This window comes from Oncorhynchus kisutch, linkage group LG20, assembly GCF_002021735.2.
Source record: "Oncorhynchus kisutch isolate 150728-3 linkage group LG20, Okis_V2, whole genome shotgun sequence".
Classification (NCBI taxonomy): Eukaryota; Metazoa; Chordata; class Actinopteri; order Salmoniformes; family Salmonidae; genus Oncorhynchus; species Oncorhynchus kisutch.
In genome coordinates, this window is record NC_034193.2 from 7,585,091 (window position 1) to 7,602,395 (window position 17,305).

The window sequence follows — 17,305 nt, forward strand, 5'->3', positions numbered from 1 at the left end:
GAGAAAGTTGGCAGGTGCGTGTGTGGATGGATGCCCCGGAAACTGGAGTTACAAAGAAGAATGGAGAGATTGTCCAAATGTAGGCTAATACCGATGCTAGCTGTGATCGGACAATATGTGTTTTCTAGGGATAGAAAGAGAGACTTAGTTCCCCTCCTGACAAGTTACAAATATTGATACGGATGCAATTTGCTGATCACGTGTGTCCAGGATTATAGGACTGAGCCTTGTTCGGTTGGAAATTACGCACGAGAGGCAACTGGCTACTGATCCGTGCCACCATGTACGGTGCCTTCGGAAAGTATTCAGACCCCTTGACCATTACCAGATTTTGTTACGTTATAGCCTTATTCAAAAATGTAATTAAATCGCCCCCCCCCTCATTAATCTACACACAATACCCCATAATGACAAAGAAAAAACAGGTTGTAAGAATTGTTTACTAATTTATAAAACCAATAAAACTGAAATATTACATTTACATAAGTATTCAGACCCTTTACTCAGTAGTTTGTTGAAGCACCTTTGGCAGCGATTACAGCCTCGAGTCTTCTTGGGTTTGACGCTATGAGCTTCGCACACCTGAATTTGGAGAGTTTCTCCCATTCTTCTCTGCAGATCCTCTCAAGGTCTGTCAGGTCTCTCCAGAGATGATCGGTTGGGTTCAAGTCCAGGCTCTGGCTGGGCCACTCAAGGACATTCAGAGACTTGTCCCAAAGCCACTCCTTCGTTGTCTAAGCTGTGTGCTTAGGGTTGTTGTCCTGTTGGAAGGTGAACCTTCACCCCAGTCTGAGGTCCTGAGCGCTCTAGAAGAGTTTTCATCAAGGATCTCTCTGTACTTTGCTCTGTTCATCTTTGCCTCGATCCTGACTAAAAACATCCCCACAGCGTGATGCTGCCACCACCATGCTTCACTGTAGGGATGGTGCCAGGTTTCCGACAGACATGACGCTTGGCATTCAGGCCAAAGAGTTTAATCTTGGTTTCCTCAGACCAGAGAATCTTGTTTCTCATAGTCTGAGAGTCTTTAGGTGACTTTTGGCAAACTCCAAGTGGGCTGTCATGTGTGTGCCTTTTACTGAGGAGTGGCATTCCGTCTGGCACTCTACCATAAAGGCCTGATTGGTGGAGTGCTGCAGAGATGGTTGTCCTTCTGGAAGATTCTCCCATCTCCACAGAGGAACTCTGGAGCTCTGTCAGAGTGACCATTGGGTTCTTGGTCCCCTCCCTGACCAAGGCCCTTCTCCCCCGATTGCTCAGTATGGCCAGGGTGGCAGCTCTAGGAAGAGTCTTGGTGGTTCCAAACTTCTTCCATTTAAGAATGATGGAGGCTACTGTGTTCTTTGGGACCTTCAATGCTGCAGAAATGTTTGGTACTCTTCCCCAGATCTGTGCCTCAACACAATCCTGTCTCAGAGCTCTACGGAAAATTCCTTCGACCTGATAGCTTGGTTTTTGCTCTGACATGCATTGTCAACTGCGGGACCATATATAGACTGCTGTGTGCCTTTCCAAAGAATGTTCAATCAATTGAATTTACCACAGGTGGACTCCAATCACAGTTGTCGAAACATCTCAAGGACGATCAATGAAAACACGATGCACCTGAGCTCAATTTAGAGTCTCATAGCAAATGATCAGAATACTTATGTATATAAGGTATTTCTGTTTTGTATTTTGTACAAACCTGTTTTCTACTTGTCATTATGGGGTATTGTGCGTAGATCGCTGAAGGTACTTTATTTCCAATTCCACGAAAGCACATTTGTCAAAGGGCGAGTTAGTGCTGGTGGTTGTTTTCATTTTCAGACAGGCCTAAATCCTTTGCATGGTCAGCTGAGTTCTTTGCGAATTAGGCTAATAGAATCCAACTCTCAGCATCGTTGGCGCACGGATGACATCTAGACCTAATCATAGTAGGGACTCCATACATTGAGGAGATCTGGAGAACAGCGAAACAACACTGTAAAGTTAACTGAGTTTTCACTCCCTCCTCTCCACTCTTCTGTGTTGACACCAAAACACTAAGCACTGGAGCCTGTCGGGTGAGGCAGACCCTACGCTGAGCTGCTCCAAGGGAGCCAGTTACCCAACCTTTAAAATTGGTAAGCTCTCACATCACTGTTTCTGCTCATGAGAGGCAGTGGGTGGCAGATGACAGGAACATCTGTGAGCAACCTGGACTCAGAGAAAGACGTAATATAGTAAACGAAAATCAAGGACACTCAAATTTTAAACCTTTATTTAACTAGGCAAGTCAGTTAAGAACAAATTCTTATTTTCAATGACGGCCTAGGAACTGTGGGTTAACTGCCTGTTCAGGGGCAGAACGACAGATTTTGTACCTTGTCAGCTCAGGGGTTTGAACTTGCAACCTTCCGGTTACTAGTCCAACGCTCTAACCACTAGGCTACGCTGCCGCCACGTATGCTATGTTACTTTGGGTATGGAATCTATTCATTTGAGGATGTCCATTATCCATTTTGTATGATATGTTATAAATTACAATTCATATGATACTGTATGTTACGAATAGCAATTTGTGCGAAATGTTCCCAAATTAGCAACATGTATGATATGTCACGATTTCCAATTTGTTGTGGCTAATGTTAGCTAGGTGGCTAATGCTAATATAATCTAGGTGGCTAACATTAGCAAGGCAATGGGTTATGATTATGGGTTAAGGTTAGGGTTAGGAGTTAGGTTAAAGGGTTAAGGTTAGAGATAGGGTTAGCTAACATGCTAAGTTGCAAAAAACGTGTAAAGAGTTGCACGGTTGCTAATTAGCTAAAATGCTAAAGTTGTCCGTGATGAGGTCTAGCAACCTTTGAGTTGCTAGACGTTCAAGTTATACGCTGACCTATCCACCACAACCAACCGCCCTCCATTAATTTTTGCCTTAAGTAACCTTCTGTCTAATGTACCCATACCAAACGTAACATATCATACACATCTCGGTATCCTGGATTTTCAGTCACTAAGTTGTGTCTAGTCTATGAGACCAGGCTGCTGTGCATCTAGTGAGAAACTCCCATGATCGCCCACTAGCACCCCCTAACGCCACATTAGTGTGCAGTCATACTGTGCCGTTCTTCTCAAACTGACATCATCACCAGTCCATCGGTGTGTGGAACTTGAAAGCACCCTACTTGTCTTAGCTGATCCTCTCCAGCAAGGGGCCAAGGTTCTAGAAGCACAGGTTTGACTGCTCCTACAGTCTTGCTTCAATACTGCAGTTTAACTGCCTGGCCCATAAAGACAGTTTCCATAGAGAAGTCAGACACTTTAGTCATCACCTTTGTGCACAAAAACATCCATTGAATTATTCAAATAATTGTTGATGAGGTCGATTTCCCCCCCCCCCCCCCCCTATCATTAACAGCCGAAGATGACGCCGTCGCTGCACGCACTGCTCAGTGTGCGCACTTAGTGCTAGTGGACATGTGAAGTCTGGCTGTGTAAACTGGATGCAACACGGATATAGACGATCCATGAAAGAGATGTGAACATCTGTATGGCTCCACAGACAGAGAAAACTGAGTAAGTCTTGGGGCAGGTCACCTGTTGAGCCAAAGACACACAAAGACTCTGAAGCCATGTTGTGTCTGAATGGGTAGAGAGACCTGTGGATGAGCATAGAGTCCCCGTGTGAATCGTCTGTGGTTGAGGGAGAGCACTAGTTGTTAGTCATTTAACAGTCTTATGGCTGGCCAGGGGATAGAAGCTGCTTAGGGGGTCTGTTGGTCTGAGCATTGGTGCGCCAGTACTGCCCGACAGGAACGTGGAGAACAGTCCAAGGTGGAGTCTTTGGTAATTTTTTGGGCCTTTCTCAGACACCGCCTGGCTTTTTCCTTGTCGTCTCCCTCTGAAAGACAGTGAAAACTCTTTCGCTGCGTTTACACAGGCAGCCCAATTCTGATATTATTTTTTACTAGTTTGTCTTTTGATCAGATCTTTTTCACAGTAGATCTTTTCAGAGCTGATCTGTTTGGTCAAAATACCAGTTAGTGAAAAACAATATCAGAATTGGGCTGCCTGTGTAAACACAGCCTTTACCTAAAACAAAGAGGTTTGCAGCTCTAGGAAGCTTTACACTTTCCACCATCTCTCTCTCTCTCTCTCTCTCTCTCTCTCTCTCTCTCTCTCTCTCTCTCTCTCTCTCTCTCTCTCTCTCTCTCTCTCTCTCTCTCTCTCTCTCTCTCTCTCTCTCTCTCTCTCTCTCTCTCTCTCTCTCTCTCTCTCTCTCTCTCTCTCTCTCTCTCTCTCTCTCTCTCTCTCTCTCTCTCTCTCTCTCTCTCTCTCTCTCTCTCTCTCTCTCTCTCTCTCTCTCTCTCTCTCTCTCTCTCTCTCTCTCTCTCTCTCTCTCTCTCTCCTCGGCAGTTTGCAGCTTCATCTCTATACAGTCTCATTTATGGCAGTGACGCCCGTCTACTGTATTTCCTGAAGGCTAACACGCTCCGCTGCCCCATACACCCCCCCCCCCCCCCCCTTTCTCTCTTTCACTGCAGATAGTCTACTGACGTCAGAGAGCTGCTTGCGTCAATGCTCGCACTCTGACAGATTTGTCTTTGTTTTTTCTCTCTCAATAAGGATCCTAATGGATTATTACTACAGGGGAAACCTCTGCCTTTTAAACTAATATTTACAAAAATAAACGCTCTATTGTTATGCTTTATAATTATTCAGAAATACAGATATATACTATAGAAGGAAGGTTATTTTTGGTGACAATAACGCCCTTATTTGCTTTATATTTTAGTATTGTTTATTTAGTATTGAAGTATTGAAATTCAGCCAAGACACTATCTAATGGAAATAGCAACGGCGAACTTGAACAACTGTCTTTGAAGAGGTTCGGCAGAGTGATTTATTTTGCAGTGACATTTGCTGTGTCTGATCGTTTCTGAAATACAAAAAAACAATTGTTTATTCTAATGGACCTGTAAACGGATCGTTTGAAATCAATAATTGTTTGCATAATTATTATTAATCACTGCCCCTGAATCCTGAAACATTGTTTACTCAGAGAAACAATGACAACTACAGTAGCCCTACATACCAACAAAAAATGAGAGGTTCTCAAATGTTCTTCGGGAAGGGTGATGGTTCTTTAGGGCAGTGGTTCTCAACTGGTTTTGACTGGGGAACCCAAATTTGACAATAACAATTGAGTCTTGACCCAATATGATGGACTGTTGATGATTACATTTTGTAATGTTGTATTGCAGCTGCCTTCTTGGGCAGGCTTCACTTGCAAAATACACTCTGTCTCAATGGATGAACCTAGATTGGTTCTCAATTAGAGGCAGCTGTCTATCGTTGTCTCTGATTGGGAACCATATTTAGGCAGCCATATTCTGTGGGTACTTGGTGGGTGATTGTTTCCTGTCTTTGTGTTCTCTGCACCAGTTAGGACTGTTTCGGTTTTTGCCACATTTGTTGTATTTGTGTAGTGTTCACGTTTTCGTCTTTCATTAAAACATGTTGAGCACGAACTACGCTGCGTATTGGTCCGATCCCTCCTGCTACACCTCCTCTTCAGACGAAGAGGCGGAAATCAACCGTGACAATATCAAATACACACCTGCAGAAAGAAACAGAGATTTTAACTTTAAGGTCATTTCTTTCCGATTTTCTTTATAATTTTACTAATCTCTATACTGAAGACTGTATGTTCTGATGGGTAGGACTCAGACCTATAGTCTAATGCATAAATACATTGATTTCTGATGCTCAGGCTCTAACCAGATAGAAGATATTTTAATTATATTTGGTTTTGTTTTTTAACTTTCTCTGCAAAATACATACTTGGACGCTTTCCTCCAATAAAGCAGTTTATATTTTACCACATTATGTAAAACATTTTTCTGCTTTTCCTCGTCAATAATAGTCCTGACTGAAATCATTTACAAACCATTTCCCACGAAGGCCATGATTTAAAGGTGAGGCCTATTATTAAAGATGTTATTTTCGAGTCCTGGGATGTAGTCAGGTAGGTGACAAAACACAGGAAATGCAGTCCAGGCCTTAACGATTAAACAATAACCATAGCAACAGGTCCGTTAAAATAACAACTTCTTAGCAAGTTTTATTATAAGCTCAAATCATTCAGTCAGAATCAATCGAGTGAGTAGAAAGTGTCGTTCTAAATACACATGGGTTATATTTCTCTTTAAAAATTATTGGTAGTTAAAGAATTGCTTTTCTATTCGTTATTTGCCGTTAGTTCTTTACTCCTAATGTCGATGATACATTCTATAAGTAAAACACATACTGCTAATAATACATTTTATTTGTAAAAACATTTGTAATTTTACCATCTATATCGTTTTGTTGTTGTTGATATAGTCGAAGACAAACACAATAGGAATCCAGAGTGAACTGGTCTCTCAGTGAACTGGTCTCTCAGTGAACTGGTCTCTAAGTGAACTGGTCTCTAAGTGAACTGGTCTCTAAGTGAACTGGTCTCTAAGTGAACTGGTCTCTCAGTGAACTGGTCTCTCAGTGAACTGGTCTCTAAGTGAACTGGTCTCTAAGTGAACTGGTCTCTAAGTGAACTGGTCTCTCAGTGAACTGGTCTCTAAGTGAACTGGTCTCTCAGTGAACTGGTCTCTCAGTGAACTGGTCTCTCAGTGAACTGGTCTCTCAGTGAACTGGTCTCTAAGTGAACTGGTCTCTAAGTGAACTGGTCTCTGTGAACTGGTCTCTGTGAACTGGTCTCTGTGAACTGGTCTCTAAGTGAACTGGTCTCTAAGTGAACTGGTCTCTAAGTGAACTGGTGTCAAAATAATACATAATCTCATCTTTTTATCTTATTCATGGTATTGGTGATTGGTGATTGGTGTAGCCTTGTGGCCTTCACATCAAACGAAGATACTCAATAGGCTGTCTCCTCGTCATAATTCCTCCAAAGCTTATATCCACAATTTATCACCTAAACAAGAGAAATGAAACATGCATTGGTTAAACATGTATTACGATGCATTATAACCTGCAGGCTTTAAGGGTTAAGGTTACTGATGTGTTAAACTCTGAAACATTCTCCAAACTGCAGTAACCCTATAGCCTGTCAAGAGAAATCTCTTACCCCTGAAGGGTTGCGTTGACACACATCTTCTATGGATAAAGGCTCAGGAGTCTTGCTACATATTTCTGTGTTTCTGAAGAAGAACAACATGACAATAACCATATGAGATGGAAAGACAACACCAGCAGACCTGGGACCTGTGATAGATTAGTGGAGGTAGCCTAAACTACCTACCCAGCAGAGGGTATGGTCCTCAGCCCAAGCCCTTCCAGGGCCAGGCTAGGGACCTCTGAATCATCTGGGTCGATCCTGGTCCATTCCTGGTAGGACGGAGGAGGAGGGAGAGGAGGGAGAGGAAGGAGAGGAAGGAGGTTCCCAGCACATCTCTTCTTCTTCTCTTCGTCAGAGTGAACACTCTGAAATACATACTGCGTCTATGGTAGGATGCCAAGGAGAAAATTCTATGAAACGTTTCGAAGGTTAATTGCTGACGTCAATGGTGAAGTCTATTATCTTTTTATTTGGTTCATTAATAAATGTAATATGATACAAAATATAAAAATGCTGTTCATTCACAGAAATGCTCAAATCAAATGACTATGAAGTAATACCACAACTGTTTCCCCAAATATCAGTTGCTATGGCAGCTTACGATTCAGGAACACAACTTGGAAATAGCAGATATAACGTGAATGTGTGATATTCTGTCCTCCATAGTAGAGAAGGGCTCTTGGATGCGTTGTGGAGAGGGATTGTGCTACCAAATCTTGGATTGGGGTCTGAGGCAACACACAATGTATTTGATATGTACATTATACAAGCAAACAAAACAAAACATGTTCGATTTTTTTTTTAATGAATAGAAACCTTTTTTTTATTTTTTATTCTCTCTGTTTAAGCAAGAAACAAACTCTCAAATAAAGAAACTGTCTCTTTGCTTTTAAATGCAGTGGTTGTCGTAGGTAGGACTTGTAATCTTATTGTCTATTGTCAATCACCACACCTTTTCCCACTCCACTAATTGTCAATCAACACACCTGTTCCCACTCCACTAATTGTCAATCAACACACCTGTTCCCACTCCACTAATTGTCAATCAACACACCTGTTCCCACTCCACTAATTGTCAATCAACACACCTGTTCCCACTCCACTAATTGTCAATCAACACACCTGTTCCCACTCCACTAATTGTCAATCAACACACCTGTTCCCACTCCACTAATTGTCAATCAACACACCTGTTCCCACTCCACTAATTGTCAATCAACACACCTGTTCCCACTCCACTAATTGTCAATCAACACACCTGTTCCCACTCCACTAATTGTCAATCAACACACCTGTTCCCACTCCACTAATTGTCAATCAACACACCTGTTCCCACTCCACTAATTGTCAATCAACACACCTGTTCCCACTCCACTAATTGTCAATCAACACACCTGTTCCCACTCCACTAATTGTCAATCAACACACCTGTTCCCACTCCACTAATTGTCAATCAATACACCTGTTCCCACTCCACTAATTGTCAATCAACACACCTGTTCCCACTCCACTAATTGTCAATCAATACACCTGTTCCCACATTCACTAATTGTCAATCAACACGCGGTGGTCGTGCATGTAAGAGCAGCTCAGCCAAGGTAGATGAAATAGGAACCTGCTCTATTTTGGAAAACTCCGCTCTGGAATTTAGCTTCCTGTTTCCTATTTAACCTTTGTTTAACTAGGCAAGTCAGTTAAGAACAAATTCTTATTTACAATGACGGCCTAGGAACAGTGGGTTAACTGCCTTGTTCAGGGGGCAGAACGACAGATTTGTACCTTGTCAGCTCGGGGGATCCAGTCTAGCAACTCACCAGATCTTGGAAACTCCTCTTCTGTTCCCAGCAGCAGCACAGTGAGTGTCTGTCTCTGTCTAGTAGCAGTCTGCTCCAGCCCAGTCAGAGTTAACCCCAAGCAGAGACAAACAAACTAGACTCAGTTTAAACTGAGATACCTTATTTTCCTTTCAAGCTTTTTAGACCTCATGAAAAGTCAGTATATTGCTTTGATTTGTAAGCTATACTTTCACATATTATATAATTGAAAATGTCAGGGGGGGGGGACAACTTTGGTTTTAGAAGTGGACATATATATTATAACACTCCAAACAGCCTACCTGACCGCTCAGAGGCATCCACATGGTCCTAAAGCACACCATTGCCTTGTTTGTTTCACATTCCAATGATAAAACTGGGGGTTGGGGGTCAAAAATGCAATTTCAGAATGTGGGGCGGTTGGGGGTCATGTCCCCCCCCCCCCGTCCCCAGTGAATGTTGCGCCCCTGGAAAACGTGGAGGAGGAGAAAGAAGAAGAAGGAAAACAACAACATACCAACCTCTGAGAGACAGCCATGTTGGTAAGGGACATGGTTTGTTAGCTAGGTCATACCAACCCCCAAGAGACAGCCATGTTGGTAAGGGACATGGTTTGTTAGCTAGGTCATACCAACCTCCGAGAGACAGCCATGTTGGTAAGGGACATGGTTTGTTAGCTACGTCATACCAACCTCTGAGAGACTGCCATGTTGGTAAGGGACATGGTTTGTTAGCTAGGTCATACCAACCTCCGAGAGACAGCCATGTTGGTAAGGGACATGGTTTGTTAGCTAGGTCACACCAACCTCCGAGAGACAGCCATGTTGGTAAGGGACATGGTTTGTTAGCTAGGTCATACCAACCTCCGAGAGACAGCCATGTTGGTAAGGGACAGGTTTGTTAGCTAGGTCATACCAACCACTGAGAGACAGCCATGTTGGTAAGGGACAGGGTTTGTTAGCTAGGTCATACCAACCTCTGAGAGACAGCCATGTTGGTAAGGGAAAGGTTTGTTATCTAGGTCATATTAACCTCTAAGAGACAGGCATATCGGTAAGGAACAGACTGTGTTAGCTAGCTAGGCCATACCAACCTCAGAGAGACAGCCATGTTGGTAAGGTACAGGATATGTTAGCTAGCTAGGCCATCCTAACCTCTGAGAGACATCAATGTTGATAAGGGACAGAGTGTTAGCTAGCTAGGCCATACACACTTCGGAGAGACAGCTATGCTGATAAGGGACAGGGTTTGTTAGCTAGGTCATACCAACCTCTGAAAGAAAGCCATGTTGATAAGGGACATGATTTGTTAGCTAGGTCGTATCAACCTCTGAGAGACAGCCATGTCGGTAAGGGACAGGGTGTGTTCGCTAGCTAGGCCATGCCAACAACTAAGAGACAGCCATGTTGGTAAGGAACAGGGTGTCTTAGCTAGGTCATACCAACCTCTAAGAGACAGCCATGTTGGTAAGGGACAGGGTGTGTTAGCTAGGTCATACCAACCTCTGACAGACAGCCATGTTGGTAAGGGACAGGGTGTCTTAGCTAGGTCATACCAACCTCTAAGAGACAGCCATGTTGGTAAGGGACAGGGTGTGTTAGCTAGGTCATACCAACCTCTGACAGACAGCCATGTTGGTAAGGGACAGGGTGTGTTAGCTAGGTCATACCAACCTCTGACAGACAGCCATGTTGGTAAGGGACAGGGTGTCTTAGCTAGGTCATACCAACCTCTAAGAGACAGCCATGTTGGTAAGGGACAGGGTGTGTTAGCTAGGTCATACCAACCTCTGACAGACAGCCATGTTGGTAAGGGACAGGGTGTCTTAGCTAGGTCATACCAACCTCTAAGAGACAGCCATGTTGGTAAGGGACAGGGTGTGTTAGCTAGGTCATACCAACCTCTGACAGACAGCCATGTTGGTAAGGGACAGGGTGTCTTAGCTAGGTCATACCAACCTCTAAGAGACAGCCATGTTGGTAAGGGACAGGGTGTGTTAGCTAGGTCATACCAACCTCTGACAGACAGCCATGTTGGTAAGGGACAGGGTGTCTTAGCTAGGTCATACCAACCTCTAAGAGACAGCCATGTTGGTAAGGGACAGGGTGTGTTAGCTAGGTCATACCAACCTCTGACAGACAGCCATGTTGGTAAGGGACAGGGTGTCTTAGCTAGGTCATACCAACCTCTAAGAGACAGCCATGTTGGTAAGGGACAGGGTGTGTTAGCTAGGTCATACCAACCTCTGAGAGACAGCCATGTTGGTAAGGGACAGGGTGTGTTAGCTAGGTCATACCAACCTCTGACAGACAGCCATGTTGGTAAGGGACAGGGTGTCTTAGCTAGGTCATACCAACCTCTAAGAGACAGCCATGTTGGTAAGGGACAGGGTGTGTTAGCTAGGTCATACCAACCTCTGACAGACAGCCATGTTGGTAAGGGACAGGGTGTCTTAGCTAGGTCATACCAACCTCTAAGAGACAGCCATGTTGGTAAGGGACAGGGTGTGTTAGCTAGGTCATACCAACCTCTGACAGACAGCCATGTTGGTAAGGGACAGGGTGTGTTAGCTAGGTCATACCAACCTCTGACAGACAGCCATGTTGGTAAGGGACAGGGTGTCTTAGCTAGGTCATACCAACCTCTAAGAGACAGCCATGTTGGTAAGGGACAGGGTGTGTTAGCTAGGTCATACCAACCTCTGACAGACAGCCATGTTGGTAAGGGACAGGGTGTCTTAGCTAGGTCATACCAACCTCTAAGAGACAGCCATGTTGGTAAGGGACAGGGTGTGTTAGCTAGGTCATACCAACCTCTGAGAGACAGCCATGTTGGTAAGGGACAGGGTGTGTTAGCTAGGTCATACCAACCTCTGACAGACAGCCATGTTGGTAAGGGACAGGGTGTGTTAGCTTGGTCAAACCAACAAATGAGAGACAGCCGTGTTGGTGAGCGACAGGGTGTGTTAACCAACTAGCCCATACTAACCTCTGAGAGACAGCCATGTTGGTAAGGGACTGGCTGTGCATGTGTCTCAACATCCTCACAGTCATCTCTGCTCTCTTACTCTTCTCAGGTATCTCCTCAACTCCCTGCTCTCAATAAGGATATATGATACAATTAAATATATATGATACATGTACAACACATTAACATATACAGGTATATTTAAATATACAGTACCAGTCAAAAGTTTGGACACACCTACTCATTCAAGGGTTGTTCTTTGTTTTTGACTATTTTCTACATTTCAGAATAATAGTGAAGACATCAAAACTATGAAATTACACATATGAAATCATGTAGTAACCAAAAATGTGCTAAACAAATCAAAATATATTTTAGAATCTTCAAAGTAGCCACCCTTTGCCTTGATGACAGCTTTGTACACTCTTTGCATTCTCTCAACCAGCTTCACCTGGAATGCTTTTCCAACAGTCTTGAAGGAGTTCCCACATATGCTGAGCACTTGTTGGCTGCTTTTCCTTCACTCTGTGATCCAACTCATCCCAAACCATCTCAATTGAATTGAGATCGAGTGATTGTGGAGGTCATCTGATGCAGAACTCAATCACTCTCCTTCTTTATCAAATAGCCCTTACATAACCTGGAGGTGTGTTGGGTCATTGTCTTTTTGAAAAACAAATGATAGTCCCACTAAGCGCATACCAGATGGAATGGCTTATCGCTGCAGAATGCTGTGGTAGCCATGCTGGTTAAGTGTGCCTTGAATTTTTAATAAATCACTGACAGTGTCACCAATAAAGCACCCCACACCATCACACCTTCACCTCCAAGCTTCATGGTGGGAACCACACATGTGGAGATCATCCGTTCACCTACTATGCGTCTCAAATTTGGACTCATCAGATCAAAGGACAGATTTCCACCAGTCTAATGTCTTGGCCCAAGCAAGTCTCTTCTTATTGGTGTTCTTTAGTAGTGGTTTACTTGCAGGCAATTCGACCATGAAGGCCTGATTCACACAGTCTCCTCTGAATAGTTGATGTTGATGTGTTTGAATAGTTGATGTGTCTGTTACTTGAACTCTGTGAAGCATTTATTTGGGCTGCAATTTCTGAGGCTGGTAACTCTAATGAACTTATCCTCTGCAGCAGAGGTAACTCTGGGTCTTCCTTTCCTGTGGTGGTCCTCGTGAGAGACAGTTTTATCGTAGCGTTTGATGGTTTTTTTCAACTGCAGTTGAAGAAGCTTTCAAAGTTCTTGAAATTTTCCGTATTGACTGACCTTCATGTCTTAAGGTAATGATGGACTGTTGTTTCTCTTTGTTTCTTTGAGCTGTTCTTGCCATAATATGGACTTGGTATTTTACCAAATAGGGCTGTCTTCTGTATACCACACCTACCTTGTCACAACACAACTGATTGGCTCAAATGCATTAAGAAGGAAATAAATTAAACAAATTAACTTTTAACAAGGAACACCTGTTAATTGAAATGCATTCCAGGTAACTACCTTGTAAAGCTGGTTGAGAAAATCCCAAGCGTGTGCAAAGCTGTCATCAAGGCAAAGGGTGGCTACTTTGAAGAATCTCAAAAATAATATATATTTTGATTTATTTGACACTTTTTTGATGACTACATGATTCCAAATGTGTTATTTCATAGTTTTGATGTCGTCACTATTATTCTACAATGTAGAAAATAGCAAAAATAAAGAAAAACCCTGGAATGAGTAGGTGTGTCCAAACATTTGACTGGTACTGCATATGATACAATATACACTGAGTGTATAAAACATTAAGAACACCAGCTCTTTCCATGACATAGACTGACCAGGTGAATCCAGTTGAAAGCTATGAGGGGGGAGGGGGGAGGAGGAGGAGGAGGGGGGGTTCAAGTCATTATTAGGACAGTGTTCTTAATGTTTTGTATACTCAGTGTATATGATGCATGACATCTCACTGGACACAAACAGTTATGAAACAGCTAACATATCACAGGGTTAGGGTTAACATACCACAGGGTTAGGGTTAACATACCACAGGGTTAGGGTTAGGGTTAACATACCACAGGGTTAGGGTTAGGGTTAACATACCACCGGGTTAGGGTTAGGGTTAACATACCACAGGGTTAGGGTTAGGGTTAACAAACCACAGGGTTAGGGTTAACATACCACAGGGTTAGGGTTAGGGTTAACATACCACCGGGTTAGGGTTAGGGTTAACATACCACCGGGTTAGGGTTAACATATCACCGGGTTAGGGTTAACATACCACAGGGTTAGGGTTAACATACCACTGGGTTAGGGTTAACATACCACAGGGTTAGGGTTAGGGTTAACATACCACAGGGTTAGGGTTAACATACCACAGGGTTAGGGTTAACATACCACAGGGTTAGGGTTAACATACCACAGGGTTAGGGTTAACATACCACAGAGTTAGGGTTAACATACCACAGAGTTAGGGTTAACATACCACAGAGTTAGGGTTAACATACAACAGGGTTAGGGTTAACATACCACAGGGTTAGGGTTAACATACCACAGGGTTAGGGTTAACATACCACAGGGTTAGGGTTAGGGTTAACATACCACAGGGTTAGGGTTAGGGTTAACATACCACAGGGTTAGGGTTAACATAACACAGGGTTAGGGTTAACATACCACAGGGTAAGGGTTAACATACCACAGGGTAAGGGTTAACATACCACAGGGTTAGGGTTAACATACCACAGGGTTAGGGTTAACATACCACAGGGTTAGGGTTAACATACCACAGGGTTAGGGTTAACATACCACAGGGTTAGGGTTAACATACCACAGGGTTAGGGTTAACATACCACAGGGTTAGGGTTAACATACCACAGAGTTAGGGTTAACATACCACAGGGTTAGGGTTAGGGTTAACATACCACAGGGTTAGGGTTAACATACCACAGGGTTAGGGTTAACATACCACAGGGTTAGGGTTAACATACCACAGGGTTAGGGTTAACATACCACAGGGTTAGGGTTAACATACCACAGGGTTAGGGTTAACATACCACAGAGTTAGGGTTAGGGTTAACATACCACAGGGTTAACATACCACAGGGTTAGGGTTAACATACCACAGGGTTAGGGTTAACATACCACAGGGTTAGGGTTAATATACCACAGGGTTAGGGTTAACATACCACAGGGTTAGGGTTAACATACCACAGGGTTAGGGTTAACATACCACAGGGTTAGGGTTAACATACCACAGGGTTAGGTTAACATACCACAGGGTTAGGGTTAACATACCACAGGGTTAGGGTTAGGGTTAACATACCACAGGGTAGAGGTTAATATACCACAGGGTTAGGGTTAGGGTTAGGGTTAACATACCACAGGGTTAGGGTTAACATACCACAGGGTTAGGGTTAACATACCACAGGGTTAGGGTTAACATACCACAGGGTTAGGGTTAACATACCACAGGGTTAGGGTTAACATACCACAGGGTTAGGGTTAACATACCACAGGGTTAGGGTTAACATACCACAGGGTTAGGGTTAACATACCACAGGGTTAGGGTTAGGGTTAACATACCACAGGGTTAGGGTTAGGGTTAACATACCACAGGGTTAGGGTTAACATACCACAGGGTAGGGTTACATACCACAGGGTTAGGGTTAACATACCACAGGGTTAGGGTTAACATACCACAGGGTTAGGGTTAACATACCACAGAGTTAGGGTTAACATACCACAGAGTTAGGGTTAACATACCACAGTGTTAGGGTTAACATACCACAGGGTTAGGGTTAACATACCACAGGGTAGGGGTTAACATACCACAGAGTTAGGGTTAGGGTTAACATACCACAGGGTAGGGTTAACATACCACAGAGTTAGGGTTAACATACCACAGGGTTAGGGTTAGGGTTAACATACCACAGGGTTAGGGTTAGGGTTAACATACCACAGGGTTAGGGTTAGGGTTAACATACCACAGGGTTAGGGTTAGGGTTAACATACCACAGGGTTAGGGTTAGGGTTAACATACCACAGGGTTAGGGTTAACATACCACAGGGTTAGGGTTAACATACCACAGGGTTAGGGTTAACATACCACAGGGTTAGGGTTAACATACCACAGGGTTAGAGTTAGGGTTAACATACCACAGGGTTAGAGTTAACATACCACAGGGTTAGGGGGTAACATACCACAGGGTTAGGGGGTAACATACCACAGGGTTAGGGGGTAACATACCACAGGGTTAGGGTTAACATACCACAGGGTTAGGGTTAACATACCACAGGGTTAGGGTTAACATACCACAGGGTTAGGGTTAACATACCACAGGGTTAGGGTTAACATACCACAGGGTTAGGGGGTAACATACCACAGGGTTAGGGGGGTAACATACCACAGGGTTAGGGGTAACATACCACAGGGTTAGGGTTAACATACCACAGGGTTAGGGTTAACATACCACAGGGTTAGGGGTAACATACCACAGGGTTAGGGGGTAACATACCACAGGGTTAGGGGTAACATACCACAGGGTTAGGGTTAACATACCACAGGGTTAGGGTTAACATACCACAGGGTTAGGGTTAACATACCACAGGGTTAGGGTTAACATACCACAGGGTTAGGGTTAACATACCACAGGGTTAGGGTTAACATACCACAGGGTTAGGGTTAACATACCACAGGGTTAGGGTTAACATACCACAGGGTTAGGGTTAACATACCACAGGGTTAAGGGGTAACATACCACAGGGTTAGGGTTAACATACCACAGGGTTAGGGTTAACATACCACAGGGTTAGGGTTAACATACCACAGGGTTAGGGTTAACATACCACAGGGTTAGGGTTAACATACCACAGTTGGCATCACCGTCTTCAAGTTCTTCAGAAAACTAGGCTGAAGGGTTGCAAACTTGGGAACCTTCACCTGTAAGTATACATGACATTCAAGTCAAAACATGAACCGTTTTGTTCATTTATATTGATTTAATAAAATAAGTCTCCTGTGTTTTATTGAGAAGAGGAAACCAGAGTGTCACCGAGTGCCAGAGTTGTCATGAGGGCAGAGGACACTTCCCACAGTCCCCTGTGTCCCATGTGGCTCTCACTTTCCTCTCCTCCTCTTACACCCCATCCCTCACTGTCCTGTCCTCTCACACCCATCCCTCACTGTCCTGTCCTCTCACACCCCATCCCTCACTGTCCTGTCCTCTCACACCCATCCCTCACTGTCCTGTCCTCTCACACCCCATCCCTCACTGTCCTGTCCTCTCACACCCATCCCTCACTGTCCTGTCCTCTCACACCCATCCCTCACTGTCCTGTCCTCTCACACCCCATCCCTCACTGTCCTGTCCTCTCCCACCCAATCCCTCACTGTCCTGTCCTCTCCCACCCCATCCCTCACGTTCCTGTCCTCTCCCACCCCATCCCTCACGTTCCTGTC

General features: G+C 44.0%; 1 protein-coding gene across 1 annotated transcript in view; it reads right to left on the bottom strand.

Moving 5' to 3' along the window:
• Positions 1-6,062: 6,062 nt before the first annotated feature.
• Positions 6,063-17,305, bottom strand: part of si:ch211-130h14.4 (uncharacterized) — a 78,011-nt gene continuing 66,768 nt past the window's right edge. Inside the window, exons 12-17 of the mRNA XM_031799912.1 lie at positions 16,715-16,786; positions 11,881-11,984; positions 8,893-8,962; positions 7,262-7,461; positions 7,088-7,160; positions 6,063-6,934 (exon numbers count right to left, since the gene is read on the bottom strand). Coding sequence (XP_031655772.1) covers positions 6,878-6,934; positions 7,088-7,160; positions 7,262-7,461; positions 8,893-8,962; positions 11,881-11,984; positions 16,715-16,786 — 576 coding nt within the window. The 3' untranslated portion in view covers positions 6,063-6,877. The remainder of the gene's footprint in view (positions 6,935-7,087; positions 7,161-7,261; positions 7,462-8,892; positions 8,963-11,880; positions 11,985-16,714; positions 16,787-17,305) is intronic.